Source organism: Catharus ustulatus, chromosome 4 (genome assembly GCF_009819885.2).
Source record: "Catharus ustulatus isolate bCatUst1 chromosome 4, bCatUst1.pri.v2, whole genome shotgun sequence".
Classification (NCBI taxonomy): Eukaryota; Metazoa; Chordata; class Aves; order Passeriformes; family Turdidae; genus Catharus; species Catharus ustulatus.
Window position 1 is genome coordinate 62,298,878 of NC_046224.1, and position 20,229 is coordinate 62,319,106.

General features: G+C 41.5%; 1 protein-coding gene across 1 annotated transcript in view; it reads right to left on the reverse strand.

The window, feature by feature from the left end:
* The window catches only part of LOC116995534 (anoctamin-2-like), a 150,212-nt gene extending 133,296 nt beyond the window's left edge, over positions 1 to 16,916 (reverse strand). Inside the window, exons 1-3 of the mRNA XM_033058334.1 lie at positions 16,898 to 16,916; positions 12,508 to 12,686; positions 9,315 to 9,716 (exon numbers count right to left, since the gene is read on the reverse strand). Coding sequence (XP_032914225.1) covers positions 9,315 to 9,716; positions 12,508 to 12,686; positions 16,898 to 16,916 — 600 coding nt within the window. The remainder of the gene's footprint in view (positions 1 to 9,314; positions 9,717 to 12,507; positions 12,687 to 16,897) is intronic.
* Between the last annotated feature and the right edge of the window lie 3,313 nt (positions 16,917 to 20,229).

Sequence of the window (20,229 nt, forward strand, 5' to 3'; positions counted from 1 at the left end):
AAAGAAGGAGAGAAAAAGGGAGGAAGGAAATTTTGCACCAAAGTGTTGAGAGAAAAGCAGTTGGGAAGTATGAAATCCACGTGTCTGGGTGTTCCAGCTGTGGATTTTCCTCAGTGGAAAGGATCACAGTTCATGGACTATTCTAAGCTAAAGGGACACACAGGGTCATCAAGATATCTTGGATGTTGTGACTTAACGCAGGCCTGTGAATGATGGCAGCTAACGAGCAGCAGGGAAAGGTGAAGGACTGACTTCACACTGACCTAGAAAAGATACAGTGACACTGAGGAGTGGCAGGATTTTCAAGATTTTAAACATGAACAGTGGAGGGGTCTTTTCAAGAAAAAACAAAGTAATTTCTCCTTAGTAATCAGAACAGCATGCAGGATACGGAGAAAGAGCATTGTGGGCAGAAATTGAGCACCCTGTGGTGGCCAGGCAAGCAGGAGACTGGTGTGAAGGGACAGAGGAACATTGGCAGAGGCCAGAAGCAGGTGAGCAGGTCAAGCACTGGTGAGGTGAAGCAGGTACCACTCATTGACCTGTGAAAGCTGATCAGTGCCACTGCAGGCAGGGAGTAAACATTATCCAGTGAACTCACAGGGACCTGTGACAAGCAGGGAGGCTTGCCAGGGCTGTGGGGCACCACAGTGAGTTGACTGCACTGCAAAAGCCTGAAAGCATCCCTAATTTAGCAAAAAATATGGTATGAGATTTCCTAGGACCCACTAACCAGAGTGTGCACGTTGAAAGGGTGGAAGAGCCTTACAGTGACCTTCCTTAGACACACAATCTTTAGGACATTACTTTTGTCTTGATGACCTAACAAGGCTCAGTAGCAGCTGAACATTTGCACATCTTCAGAGGCAAGCAAAGAATGATCAGTCAAAATGAAGTATGGAATATGAGAGTTGGGAAAAGAGCAAGAACACCAGAGGTTTCCAAGACAGACAAACTTACAAATGAGTGAGGATAATGGGAATGAGGAAAGCAACAGACAGAAACAATGACACTTAAATCCTAAAAAACTAAAACTTGTAAATCCTGTGACTTATGCAACATGCATGGAGTTGAAACATTCAAAGCATTAGCAAACTCAAGTCATTCCTCACCCTCTGTAACCAGCTTCAATAGGAGCAGACTTAGGACTTTGAGTGACTTGAGGAAAAGTCCTAAGTGTAGGATGGACAGCAATATCTTTCACTATTTTGAAGTGAAAGGAAAAATTACAGTAGTTTGAACTAACACTTTGGAGGTGTCAGAGTGGAGTTCTGCTTAGGTATTTGCAAGATCTTGAATATATATATATATAGTCTATATGTCTGAAATGTTATTTTTTCTTTGTATTACTAAATTACTCCAGGTAAACCACAACTGAGCTTAGTGAATGTGTAGAAAAAGACTGCAGAAAAATTCCCCATGTTCCAGCTGGGAAATGACGAAGGGAAGTGCAACTGGGCTCCTCTGGAAGAGAAGGATGTTGGTATTTTTCCAGAACACTGTGTTGGCTCCAACCTATGGAAAGCATTGGCCACCTCTACATTTCCAGAAAAATGCTTCTATTGGTGTCTTTTTGTTCCCCATGAACAGGTGTCAGTTAAAAAAAAAAAAAAAATTAGTCTATGTATGAAACTCCAAGATCATCTACCAAACTCCACCCCCAGAATTTCCTTAGTAGAGCAGTGTATGGGTGTCAATCCTTTTAGTGATTCTCTAATGCTTTAAAATGATTACAGAATCCAGGAATTCAAGGGAGAAGCCAGCAGAGAACTGATTAGTTAATTTCTAGATGTCAGAGCTTAAAGCAAACATATTCATTATCAACATATACAAACAAGCAAACAAACAAAACAAACAAAAAAAGAAACAAAAAATTAAGCCCCCAAAAAACAAATAAAAATCCATGCACCTGTTCAAAATAAATAATTTTGTCTAACCATTTGGTTTCAGGGATGAAATCATTGTTAAATTAATGCTGACCCGGAATAACTGCACAGAAATTACTGAATATTACAGAATGCAGCACAATATTACATAAATCAAGATCTAACATGATTTTTTCTTTGGCCTGTTACTGTGAGTACATACCTGTACACAAGAGATAGAGGGCACACATTTATTAGCACTGTGTACCAAGGAGACAACCCACCCAGAAAGGTAAATTTTCCATGCTGTGCATGGGGATTTAGCCACGAAACTCTCATTAATGCTAATGAGAATCATACAGCCCAATGCCACTCTGCTAAATTATTTTTTTCCTTGTTGTTCTATTCAGGAAAAATAATGGCAGCAATTCTGTGATAGTTTTGATTGATTTGACTTGTCCTGTGACTTAATACACCTTGCAATGACCAGGAAAGACATTTTGAACACAATCTCATTACAACTTGTGGCTTGTACATCACAGTTTCCTCTTTTTTTTCAGTATGTAGCCATGTGGGACAATTAATGAATCTTCCCCTCTATGACAGCTTTCCCCCACTAAATCTGTGCTCACCCACAGGAACTACAATTAAGCTGTTGGAACTCTGCCCCTACTTAGAACTTAGGTCTGCAAAAGATTACTTTGTTTTCTCTTGAAAATACTTCTCCACTGTTCATGTTGAAAACCTTAAATCCAGTTTTCACTTCAAAATCCATCCCTCTCTAGTACAATATAACATTTGAAAGTGTACACAGTGTAAAATGTTTCAGGATATTTCTTCCCTACAGTGTCTCACTTCCTGGAAAAATATTCCTTGCCTGTCTGAGCATAATGTCATGATGAACAAGACATTATAGTCACTGAAATTTGGGCAGAATGACACACACACAGCCATTAGCGTAATCAGTAAAGCAAGAAGAGCTCAGAACATACAAGAATCCCACAACCCTGAGTCATTATTTACATTACCTTTCCCTGGATCTGCCAAAAGATACCAAATTCCACCCCCTCACTCCCCACACACACAAACAGTTGTGGGGTTTTTTCCCATTAGACAGTCCTATCCTGCAAGGATTCATTTCCACTGTCAGATACCCCCAGGCTTTTTCCTGTTGGAATCCATTCCTGAATCTGAGATGGCTGAATGACACCTTATGGAATGTCTTTTAGTTTGCCTTCTTGCAGGTAGAAAGGAAAAAAAGGAAAGGAAAAAGAGGGAAAGGAGCACTGTCTTAGCTCAGATCCTTTATCTCTGTAACATAAACCAGTATATAAATTAATGTATATATGTATAAAAGCAACTTATTGAAAACAGGCAACACTTATATACAGCGTTACATGTGCTTCAAAGCAGTTTAGGCAAAGGATTTTTGTGAGATGTGAATTCATGGCTAACCATCAATGCCTCTAAAAAAATAGTGAAATCACAGAATAATTATCCAACCATCAGAAATTCAGTAGTGAGCATTCCCTTGGCACCAGAGATACCTGCAGGGCTGTTTGTTGCTAGAGACTAAGTAAGCAGTGGTCTGGGGACAGGAAAGCAAAGAAAGTCCCATTTTCCCTACAAAAGAAATCCTGAAATTCAGGATTTCTTTTTGCTGTGACAAAGAATAGGTCAAGGTGCATCAGGCATTGCAGGTAGGGCAGTCCTCACCCAGCACCTCAGCTCAACAGCAGCAGTGTGACTGCTGGCATTAAATAGTTCAGAAAAGCAACAAATCCCAGCTCCAAATCCCCCAAACTATCTCATATTTTACACTATATTTTCATGAAGCTGCACTGGTCTTAATGCCTTGGAGAAATTATCACTATTCAGTCTCCAAGCCTCCTCTGCAGGCACTGGGGCAGCATCACATCCCTCAGGGCTTCATGTGTCACCTTTCAAACCCTCCCCAGGGATTTAATTTGCACATTAAAACTTCTGCTGCAAACGAGAGCACTGATAATTAAAATATGTTTTCAGGGAATCATCTGTGACCAGGCCAAGAAGCTGATTTTGTTCCTGTGCATGCCCTAGCCTGCAAGTGTCCCACTCTCCCCCTGCCATGCCCCAGCAGAGATGCACGAGCCATTCCCTGGGGGCTCTCATCTGCCAGGCAGTTTGTAGGACTTGAAGCAGTTCTCCCAGCAGGTGATAGAACTCAGAACAGGACACAAAGAAATGAAAACACAAATTCAGGAGGCTATTGGCCATTTCTACCAGGCAAATCTGCTAGAAACAGTATTATGTAAAAAATACATGCAAAATTAGGATTTTTGGCCTCTAGCCCAAATCCCACTGTAAATATCACCAGCATATACAGCCCTGTTCTACCTTCATCTAAAATTCAAGGTATGGATTACTTCATTTCCCAATATGTTGACAATTGATGACATGTACCACTGCTTACCCAAGAGCTTTATAAATGTTATTGACAAAACACAGATTATTTTTTTACATCTTTTCAATTTTCTCTACATCTCTTGGAAGCCATTTTGACTAAGGTACCTCATAGTTGAGCACCAAGAGTCTGGATGGTAATTAAAATAAACAGAGTGAGTCTGTCTGCCCATTCATCTATTCAAGTCACAACACAGTCATTAAATAAAACCCCAGTATTCATAATATGGATTTTGAGTTTTGACAGCACAGCCATTCTACTTAGCCACCTTTTATTATGAATAATAATTTTAATGCTGATTTAATCACACCTAAATCCCATGGGACTATTTCAAAATCCTGTTTAAAATGGACACATAATTTCCTCTTAAATAGTTAATCAACTTGCCAATATTTTCATCACGTTCACTTCACTACCGCTGAAAACCTTGCCTTGCCTGCTCAACTTTAATTTTATAAGAGCTGTGTATTACATTTCAGCCCCATATAAGTAACATACAGGAGCAGAACATGTTTTAGCTAATTAATGCTTCTGTAACCAGAGTCGTTGAAAAATATGCATCAAATATTTATATAATTGGTTCCCCAAAGAAGAATTGCCTCGTTCTGAGTGCTGAGAGACTGAAATACAAAGTCTAAAGACCTAGAGCACAAAAGACCCCAGTCTTCCTCCAATGCTCTATTCCTCTGTTTGCATTCTCATTGGCTTCAGGAGGCATTCATTAACAGGGGTGAAGATCCACAACTCAAATTTCCATATCCTTTTAAAATTAACATTAGCTACTATTAAGTAGTACTATAACTATTACTTTGGATTAATTAATATTTTGAGGCAATTGCAATGTCCACACTGAGTGCCTGCAAGGTGCGTCACATATACTAAGGGCATGAGATATTTTCCTGGGAGTATCCACAGAGCAAACTGATAGATTTTGGGGAAAAACATATTTTTTTTTCCTTTTTCGGGTTTTTAATTACTACTGAATTAAGCAATATATGTGACATCATTTTGGCTACACTTGAACAGCCTTCTCCCACTGACAAATGGGGAGCACCTTAGTGCAACAAAACAGTGCATTTTAACCCCATGAATAAAATATACTGCAGCACTATGAGCTTTTGTTCGGCTCAGGTTGGGGAGGTGTTGGGAGGTTTGTTTGGCTTGTTGGGTTTTTAAATTTATGTGGGTTTTTGTCTACAAAAATTCAGAAATATGCCTTGGAATATCAAGCAGAAAAATCTAATCTCAACCTCCATCATCAGTAATATTACTATCAGCATTGAGGACCTTAAGGACTTCTTCCCCTCTAGTCTAATGTAATCAAGGGAGCGTAGTGAGACATTTCTGAAACAATACTAGCTCAAAAATTGAGGTTAGATGAGCTTCTTGGAGGATAATTTACACTTTGTTTTACAATTGTCATCATTTTACCCTTGAAATAATATTTCCTCTCCCAACTGCTACTTAGCAAAGTACATTTTATTTCCAATGTGCTCGAAAATGATCCAGTTTGTCAGAATGCCAAGGCACTTCTCCAGTGTCTTCTTATCCATACCTATTATGCCTTACCATACATAACACTAATTGAAAATTGTGTGTGCTGCATTTACAGGCATTAAAGCTACAGTAAAATTCAAATTTAAGGGAATGACTGGTTTCAGATTAGGTAAAACACAATTATCAGTTTCCCCAGGAACAAATAACAAATAAACAAAAAGAAAACAAAGAAAAACAAATTAACAGAAAAGGTAAAGGAAAATTAACAAAAAAACCCACCAACAACAAAAACAAGAATTGCAATGTCCATGGTATTTATTGCACTTCCTGGACAATTTCATGCCCAAGACTGTCACTGTGCACTTTGTCTTGGACATGCAAAATATCATCTCAGTTTAAAACAGGAAAACAAACAAACAAAAAACAAAACAGGAAGATTGTTTTAACAGAAAGGAAAGGTTCTCTGGAGGACAGCAATAACAAATTAAAGTTATTAGGAAGTTGAACATGTAGTCAAAAATTCCTTAATTCATGAATAATAACTGGGTGAATGGAGACAGTCCACAGTCTTGTCTATTTTCCACAAATTCAAAAACAGCAATCTGCCTCCCTCCACATACAAATTATACATATTCATTTTTTTCTTGTTCTTTTCTTTTACACATTTGACAATATAAGTGAGAAAGGTGTTTAGCTGTAGTTAGCAAACATATAACAATCATAATAACGTCACCTGTTAGAAAACATATTAACATCATAGAAATTCCCACTTTTCCAAAAAAAAGGATAGCTTCAGAAATAAAGATTTTTAAATTGTTGTAACTCTATCCTGTGTTCCTAGAGATTAGCTTCCTGATGTCTAAAAGGTTTCAGTCTACAAAAGCAGCTTCTAGAAGAACTCCTGTGTCCTGGGAGGTTGAAAGACCCAAACCATTCCATGATTCTTTGATTCATTAGATCCCATCATTCTTATATTAGTGGATTTTCTTGCAAAACCATAGGTAGATGATGTAAGGCAGAGAAACCAAGGCCTGCTCTAAACCAAAGGACCAAAAGTGGAATCCCTTTAATATTTACCTTTGCAGACAGATTAAACCTATCCTAAAACCTGGCCCAGAGTATATATTATGGAATATATCTCAACTTCAAATAGTATTATATAGAAAAAATCCACTTCTTATATTAGCACTGAAATGCACAACAACAAACAAAAAAACCTCCACCAAAAAAACATTCTGGTCAGCATAATCCACTAGAAATGTAGTAGTTGAAAGTCCACTGTGCAGTACAAAAATACAAATGCTGCTTTTAATGCTGTTCTCAGTTTAATTAATTTATAGACACTTTTTTTCCACAGGACTTAAAGCAGAAGTTTTTCTCATATCAGCTCAACACACAATTTTAATCCACATATAAGGACAGCTGTGCCTTTCAAATGTGCCTATTCAGCATTTTTTTCAAAATTCACAGTAAGAAAATGGGCAGAACCTTCAGCGTGTTCCAACAGGAGTTAACTAACAGAAGAAAAAATCAGTCAAGTGATAAAAAGGAAAGGAAGTAAAAGCCACAGGTCATGGGCAGGGAAGAAAAAGGATAAGGTATAGTCCTTCCAGTCCCTTCCACATTCTCGGGAGATTCTGGAAGGAAAAAACACTTTCCCCATTTGATTAGACAGTGTGTATGGGTAGGACAGGAAGAGGGGTGGGGGACAAGAATGATTCTGTGCACACACAGCTAGAAAAGTGATGGAATAGCTCTTTTTGTAATTATCAAAATAAATTATTTTTTTCCATAAAAGAACTGAGCAACAATTTCCTGTGAACTTCCCAGTTCATTTACAAAAAGTCTTTTTCTCTTCATAGTCAAGACTGTGACAAAAAGGGGTTTTTTTGAACAACACTTTATGACATCATTTATCACTTTGCATATTATTTAAGAGCATGTGTCATCACTTGGAAGGAGGCCAAAACAGAATTTGTATCCAGCTGGACTTAGGGTAAGTAATGAGTCAAATAATCAAATCCAAATCTCCTGCTTGACTTTTCGAGTTCTGATGAAATTCAGAACTGAAAGGGGTCTCCAAAAACAGCTGTTCTCCTGGGGTTTATGCAATTTGGTTATAAAAATCATAGCAGTAAGATGGTCATGTACTGAACCATAACCCCAGTGTGCAGCATAAAAGACTGAGGATCTGAGATCACCTTTTTCTGCTCAGTGCAAGGATGGCTCAGACAGGCTATGCAGTGAAATACAACCCAGAACCACCTGCAACTCAGAAAATTATGCAAGGAAAATGTTAAGGCTCAAAAGACTTCTCTATTTCTTTCTACCCCTGTCAATGATTTAACATGCCTACATTGTGCCAAGCCAGTCAATCTCAAATTCGAAGATTCAGTCTGTGATTTGCTTCACATTTTGGAGGTATTGACTGGTTGCACTGGAAGCAACATGAGCTATAGGTTCTCAGCATGTCCAAAAAAGAGCTCTAAATCCTTCAAACTTGGTCTCAAGCACAACAGAGCACCTAAAACCAGAACCCAGCAGGGATTTCCCCTCATTGGATATAAATATCCATGGCTTTCAAAGGGCACAGAGGGATAGCACAGAGTTCAGTACAACAACATGGAATTTAGAAGACCTGTGCTTGTCTGACTGGCAACAGCCAAAAGAAACAGCCAAAGCTCCCAGCTGATGTGAGCATAGCATCATTCCAACATTACACACATGGTGGAATAAAAACATAGGCTAGGATCTTCTTCTGTCAAAGCATGGAAGATAGGACCTGCTAATTCCATGGGCAGAATGAAGAAAGGACACAAAACTTACATATGGCTGAGAAGAAAGCTTTGCATCACACTGAAAATATTGTGGGGAAATATGAAATGTCTTAGCAAGGCTCCAGCTTAAGAGACACTTTCATCATTCTAGCAATATTTAAGTTGTTTGGTGTTGCCTTTGTGCTAGGGGAGAGGCAAAAAGGATATAGCAACAAAGTTCCTTCATGCAGAAGAGAAGCAAAAAGCCCTTTATTAAAAAAACACTACACTTTTATAGACCAGTTCGTGGAACTAAGGACAGACATAATTTCATTGGTGCAAGGAAGGTAACACCCCTTGTAAACATACTTTCATGAAAATATCATGTCTCTCACACATGCAGCAGGTGCTTCATCATTCTTATAATTCTTTCTCTCATGTTTTCCTTGAGTAGACTGAGAAAAATCCAAGACTGCTTTCTCCCTGGCTTTCACTAGTATCCACAGTTGGGGTTTTTTGTAAGAAAAGTGTGTGTGCTGTATGCCATAAGAACATTTAGAGAAAGAAATACGTTTTCACCTGAAGTAAGATTGAAACTGCTCAACACTACATTACACAACAGCCACCATGTCTTTCAGAAAGGCCCAAGCAACACAAACACACCCTGGCCACCTTCTTAGCTTCACACCAAAGTGGTCATTATCCGTAAGGAAATCTGATGCCATGTACAAGGTGCAAGTCTCCCCCTCTTACCTCGGGGTCTTTCTCGATCTCCAGCCCCGCTTCCAGCAGGTTGCGTTCATACTCCTCCCGCTGCAGCCGCCTCTCCTCCTCCAGCGCGTCCAGCGGGCCCAGCTCCACCAGCCCCAGGCCCGGCAGCCCTGGCCACTCGGGCAGGGCACGCTGGCCATGCTCCTGCTGCTGCTGGGGGTCACGGCCCTTCCCAGTGCCTCCGTTGGAAACCAGCACCACGGAGGGGGATCCGCACCGTGGCTCCGGGGAGGCGGCACCGGGCGCGTGCCGGGCCAGGCTCCGGCGGTAGTGGTAGGCCAAGACATAGTCGACCTTCCTCTTGCTGTCCCTGAAGTGCAGGCCACTCGGGGATGCCTTGTCCCTCACCCCTGACAGGGTCCCTTCCACGTAGTTGTTGATAATCTGGGAGAGAAACAAAAGAGTTGCACAGAAAAGAAAGCCAAAAAGCCCAAGTAGGTGGGGAGGGTCTATCCCCACAGGAGCACATGAAGCCATGAAGAACCCAGGTATGACCTACAAATACTAACTTTGCACACCAGTCTCACTTCATTCCTCCTCTGACCATAAACTAAGCATGGTTTAGGTTATCCCAACACATGGGATCCCTAGGGAAGAGCAGACACAGAGGCACACCCCAAGTCCATCACTCTGCACAGACCAAGGGGAGAGCACACCCACATTTTGAAAGGGGACAGAGAAGTGAGAATAAGGATCACATTACAGACGATGTGCCATGTGGAACAAAGCAGGGAGGGAAGGGAAGCAAAAACAGTATAGGAAGGGAATAAATCAATCTTAGCCAGAATAGGAGAAATATCTTTAATGTGGTTCAAATTCCAGAAGGGAAGGGCTGGACATAAACACTCTGGAAAGTACCAGGGATTAGAAAGACTATGTCCTATGAATGACTGGTGGTGCTAGCTTGTATTTTAACATATGAAAAGACTTTGTGACCAAGAGTAACACTGCAAAGGGGAATCCATGGCTAAAATCCTTCAAACTACCAATATTGCACCCACTCAGCCCTTCAGACCATGCCTGCTTCATCATCACCCTCTCAAAGCCCTTCTGGGATTCAGCTCCAACTGTAATCCTGCTGTCACTCCCCACCCTGAATGGGAATTCTGCAGCGTTCATGTGGAAGTCTGGCACTGAGGCATTCACTTGCACTTCCCACTCATTAAGACAGCCCATGAGCTTTCCAAGTTGTTTCCAACCAGCATTTCCAGCACAATGCTGCCGTGTAAAGCCCTTCAGAGAGCACTCTAGAGTGTTATTCACTGGAGTGACACCAGCCCTCCAATGATGGGGGGAAAAGATAAGAGCAAGGGTCAACCTGATCCAAACAATCATCCTATAACCTAATTCCGAACATTTATGGTTCCCATAGGTGACTGTACAAGCAAAATCTTGAGAAGTACCAGTCAAAGGTTTGTTTCTCTCTTTTTCTCCCCTTCCTTACATGTGCTGGTAGTGCTGAATGCAAAGTTAACCACTTGCTGTATGGCATATATCTTGTTTTTAACACAACACCACACAAATGTATGAATATATAAATATTATTGCATATTATTATATTCATCAACACCAGATTCTTTTTTTTTCATTGCTTTGCTTCACTTAGTTTCCCACAAAGTAATTTTCAGTTGTCATGTCACTAAATAAATCTTGGGTTTACATGCATGCTACATCCTTCATCCTTTTACAAAATTACCACTGAATAATCTGTTCTGCACATCACACCCTTCATATCTAAAGTATATATACAGTCCCTTTAAGCACATCCAAAATTACACTGAGCACTATGTCCTGGTGGAATATAAAACTGCTTGTGAGACAGCATTTTATTGCAATTCCCCATTTCCTAATTAGATACATTTTCATGTAGTACTCACGGGCAGCCCATGCAAACTTCCCGGATCCATCTCTGCCCCAGTGAGGAAAAACCCGTGGCAGATTTCTAGTGTCCCTCCCAGAGAGTTTCAGGCTATACAGTGCAGAAGGAATGATGTCACCACCAGCAGGTCACTGGCAATGCATTAGCTGGCTCTAGAGAAGATGAGCTCTGAGCATCCTCTCCTCCCTTTATGGAGAGTGTGGGCAGAAACAAGAAGCACGAGCAAGAAGCGGGAGAAGGAAAAGGAGGTTGGAGAATGTGAAAATCACTCCGAGGTTTTCCTGTTTGTTGCTGTGTGGAGCCACCTGCCACATCCCAGCCACCTGAGAGGGCACCATAGCAACTTGGGGTTGCTGGAGTTACACAGGGGATGAGGAGAGTCAACAGTGACTCCCTTCTCCCTCCCTGTGGACTCTTTTCCTCACTCTTGGCAGCAAGGTGCCATCCCCATAATTACGGGTGCCCAATTAACGGAAAAAAAATCAAAATGCCAACAGATTTCACTAAAGATATTTCCTACCCCTAAATTTGCACTGCTTGCCTTATCATGCGACATTCTGGCACAAGGAGATATTTTTAGGGAGGAACACAAAAAGTTGCAATTTCAAAAATGTCTCTGAAGGAACTGTCAAGATCTTTCTCTCCTCCCCTCTCACAGCCACTGTTAAAGTCAGAAACAGTGATTTAAATTACCAGCTTAGGTCCTGCTTTCACTGTTTCTTGATGTTTCCAAGACAAGAAGCCATCACGCTAAGGAATAACAGAATGGGAATGTAGGATGAGCATTTCATTATAATTTTGTTCTAGTGGTCTGATAGCAAATATTTCACTACAAATACATCCCAAAAGATGCCTCCTCTGACAGCTCTCCTCTGGACACTACAGCCACACCACACTTCCACTGGGAATCAATCCAATCCAGCCCCTACTACTACCTGGGCACAGCTGGCTCAGGGTTGGTAAAGGCACACCTCATTTAATGAGCAACTTGCAGATCTTTTCTGTCACTGAAGGTAATAGCAACCCTCTCCATTCCTGCTCTGAAAGATTTTGGCTAAAGTAAACAATTAAGAAAAGTTTGGTGAGATTACTACTGCAGAAATTAATTCTTGCTGTACACAGAGAGAACTGAATCACATGAGGCTGTGGTATCACTTTCCTCATAAAGATTCTTCTCCCAGTTCTGATTTAACCAACACATAGGAGAGCACACCCTGCTTTTCTCATCCTGCTTCAAGCCTCTTCATAATCCCAAATGCACTTGAGGTAGGTGAATGAACATGAAACCCTACTTACAGAACTTCTATAAGACACCTCTGATGCTTCAAGAGCTCCACTGGTCCCATTTCTGTGCCAGGAAGTCCGGTTCTGAGGAACAGTGAGGTATTTGCTGTTGTAGGCTGAAAAAGAGTCCATTGCTGATTTTGCTGTCTTCTGTCCATTGAGAGTCAGGTGTGAGGAAGGTAGAGCAAAGTCTGACAAGGAGAAATAAATACATAAAGCAGGTTTTGCACAGGTGGTTCCCTAATGCAATGGGAAATACTGCAGTCAGTATTCATTTCTAGTGAGGTGAACAGATCCAGTGGCATCAGGTAGAGGTAAAAACTTGCAGATCATGGTCATTCTCAATAAAGAACTCCACACATGTGAAGTGCTCATAAAATATATCTAAGATTATACCTTCATGTTCTGGTCTCGGGGGCTAATGTCTGGAATTTCTGGACACGCTCCCCATTTCTTGTGTTTGACAAATTACATGACCACAGTGTGGAATAACAGAGGGTCTGGAGGGGGTGGGAGTCATCACAGAATCACAAAATGTCCTGAGTTGGAAGAGACCTGAAAAATCGTCTCATTTCTATTCCCTGCCTTGGACAGGGACACTTTCCACTATTCCCGGTTGCTCAGAGCCCCATCCAGCCTGGCCTGGAACACTTCCAGGATGGGGCAGCCACAGCTTCTCAGGGAAACCTGTACCAGGGTCTCAATACCCTCACAGGGAAGAATTTCATCTGGATTTCCAATCTAATCCTCCTGTCAGTGTGAAGCCATTGCCCCTTGTCCTGTCACTCCAGGCCCTTGTCAAGAGTCTCTCTCCATCTTTCCTGTGGCTCCCTTCAGGCACTGCAAGGCCACAATGAGGTCACCCCAAAGCCTTCTCCTCTCCAGGCTGCACAATCCCAATTCCCTCAGCCTTCTTCACAGCATGCCTCCGATCCTCTTGGAGGCCTCCTCGATCCAACAGGTCAACTCCATACAGGAAGTAGCACAGTGAAAAATGCTGATAAAAAACAGTGGATACCGAAACTTTCAACACACAAATGTTTCATACTCTTTCCCCCTCTAGTGGTGCCAGCTGAAACGAGGTTGACTGATCCATACTCTCATCCTCTTGGAGAAGGTCTTATTGTGAGGGAAAACCCATGTCTTAGTCCTTCCAGTATTAGTGTTTTATACCCTGGAGAAGACATCCCATAGGCATCGGTCCCCAGGGTCAGCACCATCACCACTACAGAGACAAAGCACCACTGCCTCTGTTTACTAAGACTTTTCTACAGGAAGAAGAAATAACAGCTCCCATCTATCCAGGGAGACACCACATCCATTGTGTACTGCTAAAGTCTGGAGGCTGCATTTTCCACTTATTTAGCTGAGCCCCTTCTATCCCCTATACTCAGACTGCTTCCCCACCACCATGTTCTGAGAGAGGAGACAGTGAAATGGTAAAAAGGAAATGCTTGGAGGAGGGGGGTCTGACCCCTAAGTGTTATGATTATTCTTGTTTCCTATTGATACCAGATTAGGGTCCAGTAGCACTTGAACAGTCCAGCAGATTGACTCACCAGTCTCCCCTGTCTGATCTCCCCAGCAGACTCATGCTTGGTTCACTTTAATGAAGCACATAATAATGCCACAAGGGAAACTCCAAGGAAAATAATTAATAAGTGAAGCTTTCATTCCCAAAGGCCACACACAATGTTTCTCCGGTATTTTCAGACTGAGTCTGGGATATCTCACAAGACTTTTACACAGTCAATTAAAGACCTCTTTTTCTTTCCAGTCCTTTTAACTAGGCCTAGGAAAAAAGCTGCAGTTCATTTATAATAAGATGATTTCATTTCCATTATGCTTCCCAACCTCCAGAAACTGTGTCACGAATCTGAGATTAACACTGGTAAACTGGTGAGGCAGTCAGGGACTCCCAGTAGAGTTTGTTTTTTGATGGAAATGCAATTGCCATATCTGTATCTGGCAGACTCCTGTTCTCCCAAAAGCTTCTCATCTTCCCAAATTCGACTGATTGAACCAAAATGTTTTGTTTTGAATGCATTCCATATTTGACAGTTCTTGCCTGTGGTACAGCAGTGCCTCAGGGGCTTCTGCTTCAGATGCAGCCTGACCTCATTCCACCCTGTTAGCCTTTATGACATCTGGCCTTACATGTCCTCATACTGTAAATATTCTGGAGTAATTAGTATTGGTAGAAACAAGTTCTCTGTGTGTGTGTATGTATGTGACTGTACATGAAAATTTTAAATATGCACACATGCATAGCATATTTGTGTGTATATTTACATATATATATATATATGTATATATGTATCTCCAGAGAACAAGGACTCTTGAATTCATCTTGGAAAGCAAATGTTCAAGAATTACACTCATTCTACAAAAATAGCTGGGGAGCCATCTCTCCAAACTCCACCAAGTTGTAAATGACTTCTAAGGACACGATACCTCCAGGACAGAGATCAGTGACCAGCTCCAGCACCAATTCACAGCCAGTTACCACCTGCTCTCTCAGCCTCTCTGCGCTCCTTTGCCTCAGCTCTTTGCAAACTTAAGGGTTGGCCACACGAGCAGCAAACGACCTCACTGTTTTGTGAGGTCCCTGTCCAAAGTGCCACTATGAAGAAGTTGCACAGACTGCCAAAAGTGGAAGGACCACACTGCTTGTGAAAGAGGCAGTAAGGGAGTCTGCCTAATTAGGAGCTCTGTATTAAAACCTGACTAACAGCTAATTAACTGAGCTGAGTGGTCCAGATGATCAGATTATCACAGCACAGCTACTTGCAGAATACACCACAGGTGGTTTGGTCACCCAAAGCACAGACAGGGAACTGCTATCTTCCTCCCTTTCCAGTTAAGTATCAGAAAGGATCTGCATTTCTGAAAGACACCACAGTTAGAAGGATGCTCCTCTGCAAGGCTGTTCAAAATATCTGCAATTTAGGGGCATTGATGGCAAACTCCAACTCCCAAGTGGGGATGAAAAAATACCTACTTGAACTTACTGTTTCCTTGTAGCTTTACTCAAACATGGTTTTTTCAAAGGGTATCTATAAATATGAAAATATGTAGCATGGTTATACATTTGCTCTTTAGGTCCACAGTAAATAATGACTTCTCAGCCCTGAATATAGATGAAGAAGCTCAGCTTGGGCCAAAATTATTTCTTGTGCACATCTCCACCAAACTCAACACAACTACAGAAAAGCGTGATTTCCTCCACTGTGTGTTCAAAACCACTACCATTTTAGCTCCTTTTAAGAGCATAGGAATTAGACAGACAAGGCTGTTTGAGTTGTCCCTAATGCCATCTAATTTGCAGCCTGTGTGTTCAGGGCTCACACAGTACCTTTCAGACTGCAGGTGGAAAAAAAACAAATCTTGACTAATGCCTTGGATAGCCTGGGTGCATCTACCTGTCTGAACCCCATGCCAACACTCAGTTTGAAATGTCTTGAGCCTCCAGGACACCCAGCAGGAGAATCTCTTGGGTAGGACTCAGTATCTCAGTTGTATTCCTTTACATTTGGCTATATATAATACAGATATCCTTTGCCTTCCCACCTCCAGAATATAATTAGAGAAGAAATACTCTTTATAAAGAGAACCATTCAATTCTGAGTTTAGGTATGGGACTAATTTTAATAGAAGCAGTCAAGCAGCAGGGGAGTAACACCTAAATAGTTCTTGAACCAATCTAAAGAGAGAAATAACAAATAGGTAAAATTTAATGGTCAAATTCTATCCTTCTATTATTTAAATAAGGTTTTTGAAGTTCACAGCAGAGATACAGCCCCAGAAACAATGAGATAACATGGAAACAAACACAGAGCTTTTCACTGTGACAGCAAAAGAACAATGACTCAACATCAGCCCTAAAAGTTATTCTAAAATTGTACACTGGGAACTCCAGCACAAAGGTTTTATGCACTGAGCAGATTTGCTCCTTTTGTATGGGAATTGAGAGCTCAGGGTTGCCCATTTTCTCCTGTAAAAGGATATTACTCACTCCCCACAGTTGCACTGCAATAAGGCAAATGCAGTGGAAACAGCAGAAGATCAGCACAAGGCATTAGCCTAGCGATTGTCTTTTCCACATGGATCACAACGTTGACCTACAGCTGACTTCTGAGACTTCAGGAGAAATTATCTCTGCATGTTTTATCTCTGAGCTCTATGGATGTTCTTTTTTTGTTGTTTTATCTCTGAGCTCTATGGATGTTCTTTTTTTTTTGTTTTATCTCTGAGCCCTATGGATGTTCTTTTTTTTTTTTTTTAATAACCTAAAAGAAGACAGAGGAGTCCTTCCAAAGTACTCCTTTCTTTGTTCTCCACCCCGTTTTGGCCTATCCCACTTCCCAGGCAGCAATAAGAATGAAACAGAGAATAAACTTACCAGGCATGTGTGTTTCCATGTTGCCTGGAGGTTTGGCTGGAAGTTGCGTCAGTGCTAAAATAGGATGTGGCTATGCCGTGCACAATCTGCTTCTGCACTGGCTTAAGGAGGGAACAGCACCAGCAGCTATTTCCATCCTGCCTTGATCCTGCTTTAAGCAAACCACAAACTGAAGCTAATTAGCGAGACCTTCCGGTTTGGTGATTACCGTCATGGAGAGAAGAGAGGGAGAAAGACCAAACTCCTATGACCTGAGAGGCCATGGCAATTCTCTGCTGGAACTTCAGCACCTTGTCTTCATGCTCCAAGAAGCAAGGTAACAACAGGCATCTTTTGTCCACAAGACAGTGGAGAGGAAGGAAAAAGATTAATGCAGAACCAGGGCTCTGTCCAAAGAACCAGCGCTCAAAGATCAGATTGTCTTGGAGGCAGTTTCTGTGGGGAAAAGTCTTTATATCTACGAAGCTTCACAGTGCTTCCAGGTAAGTGCAGAAAGTTTTTAATAAGGGTCTGTTTCAAGTACTCAAGTTACTCAGTGCCTGAATGCACTGTCATTCCTGCATGAAATATTCAAGGGATTATCTTGTAATCAACTGTCTAATTAGAACAGGTGATGGATCCTGCTTAGCCTTCAACCTTGCAATTTAAGCAATGTATAGGGAGGAAAAGTTGACCTCCAGTGCTATCCGAGAAAGGACTTATTTGTCAATGATAACTGGAGGGAGAAGAAACTAATTAGAGTTCAAATCTTTTTTTTCTTTTAGTATATTTATGACATTATGATGGTTTCTCTAGTTTGACAGAGAGCAATGGATTTATTCAATGCCTGAATAAAGTCCAGTGGTTCTATGACCCTGTGAATCAGGATAGTGCACTGTGTCATGGCTGGCAAGGGTAGAAGCTATCTCTGTCACAGAGATGTGCTGATGCACCCTGGTTGTGCTATCAAACCTGCTGAGTACATAAAGGCAACAGTGCAGCTGTTGTGTCCCAAAACGTGGGCTGATGATGCAAAATTTTCCCAGCAAGACTAAGAAATTTATATGGGGTTTTAAATTCATTAAATCACCCCACTCTTCTTGGTCCCTACTTTGAAATAGCATTTCTTATCTTCTAACCAATATATCAACAGATATCAAATACTTTGTTCTTTTTATCTTGCTAGTACCTTATGTTACTCTCAGAACTTCTTTCAGAAGTTTTAAAAATTAAATTAATCTGTTTCCTAGACAGGGAAAAGAATCTGTTTCTACACCTATCTCGGGGAGAGGGGAATGAAAACCTTCTGAAACTTTCACCATTTTCCATCCACAATCTATGCTGCTCCAACTAAGCTCAAAACCAGAAAGGCAAATCCTGGCTAATTCTGGAATAGTACAGGAATATAGAGCCAGGTCCTGCTGGGATCCCTGTGGATTTATAGCTCTGCCTGCACAGGTTCCAATTACCAGCTCCTATAGGCCATAAGGATGGGTGTGTTACAGGTAATACGCTTAGCTCAGGTAATAAATAATATACACAGCAATATGAGAGGAAGTAATATCCAGCTGCTTACAATGGAAGTAGATTATTTTTAAGACTTTCCAATGGAGAAAATCATATCTTGGCATCACTGTCTTTCCTGAGGTACCTGGGTATGGTGTTAATTGATAATGCAGAGCTGTGACAAATAATACCAATATACCCGATCATGTTTCACCTACTGTAGAGGAGTGGTGCTTGCAAGTCTGCAAATTTAGCAGAGAGATTAGATGTTTTTAATTATTAAGGAGTTATATAAGACTCCTCCCCAAATCCATTCAGCATTCCTGTAAATCTATCCTGTGGCACACTCAACAGCTGGTGTTTCGAAGCCATGGGATGTGCTCTTAATCATTGGTGGAAAGGTAAAGACCAAGATAGTTTAAACCCATCAAGGCTCACAAAACATTCCTCAAAACCTGGCTTCTGCTGGAGAATGCCAACAGAGCAGTCAGATGTAGAGTACTGTGTGATGTGCTGGCATGCTTGATTGTAGGCAGGATTGTGCTCTTCACTCCTGCCAGGGAGGAATTCTGCTGGAAGTATTTAATTGCACTAATTGCAGCTGCCTGTGTGAAAGGTAGTGAAACCTGCACAGAGCAACTCTGAGCCCACTGGGTCCTTAGGCAGAAGACAGACAACTCTTTTGGGCCAGATTGCCTAAAATGTTTGATTCTCATGCCAGCAAGTCAAAGTCAAAAGTGTATTTACCTCCTCAGCCTGTTAAAGGAGATGGTATAACATTCCCTTCCACTTTTTCTTTCCTTCCAGTCTGTTTCTACTACACAATTTTCAAAGAAGATCCTTCTGGCCTTGCTCATGACAGGGGCTTGGAATACACAGGTAGTAGCCAGGCCTGAGTAACAACATCTAGACCACACCAAAGTCCCCAGAACTCCCTGCTGTAAGTAAAGCCAGTATGTGCTCTTCTCCTGGGCTGCATTGCACTGACTCATACAATTAATTATCTAATTAGAAGAGCTGTCTGCAGGCACACAGCCTTAGGCTGGAACCCCGTCAGCTTTCACAAGCTAAGAAGGATCAGTCTGGGTGAGAGCACAGGTTGAAACAAGGGGACATCCCAGCCATGGTAAGTGGAAGAGGATGACATTTGCCTTTTACTCCCAATCCATACCTTCTCTCTGCTCCTCTCTGATGCTGCAGACTGCTATTCCAGGAACAGCTGATCTTCAGCTTCAGATGAGCTGTTGACTATTTAGTTGACCCATCTGTCAGGGAGCTTAATATCTAGAGGCAGCTCCAGGAAGGAACTGGTGTGAAGGTGGAGGTAAACTGGTGACAGATCTATTGCAGCAGGTGGGGCTGGTGCGAATTAAAACTGGGTTTCTCTCTTTGGTGTTATTGTGGGGGATAGCAGAACACACAGAGATGCATGGAAGGCCTCCACTTCTACCACTGTGCAGCAATAAAGGATGTCTTGAAAGAATAATAAAAACAAAAAGGGCTCACAATTCAGGGTGTGTTGAGTCCACAGCTGACTGGCAAGAGAGAAGCAGCAGGGATCTGCCTGGCTCCTCTAAGAAAGGAGTACAGCTTACCTTTTTAGCACAGGAGTTTTTGTTTCTTCCCAAAGGAAGGTTTCCTTGCAGATGAGGAAATGCTTTGACCTATTTAATCCTGTCACACTACCATTCATTATTTTTATATTGTTAGTTAAACAAGGAGCTTAAATAATTCTTGTCTTTCAAAAACATGCATGAAATAACAGTCCTCCCTCTCTTATAGTATTGAGAAATTAGTACTTCCCAATGAAACTGCTTCACTGATACAAAATCCCTCCACGACCAACA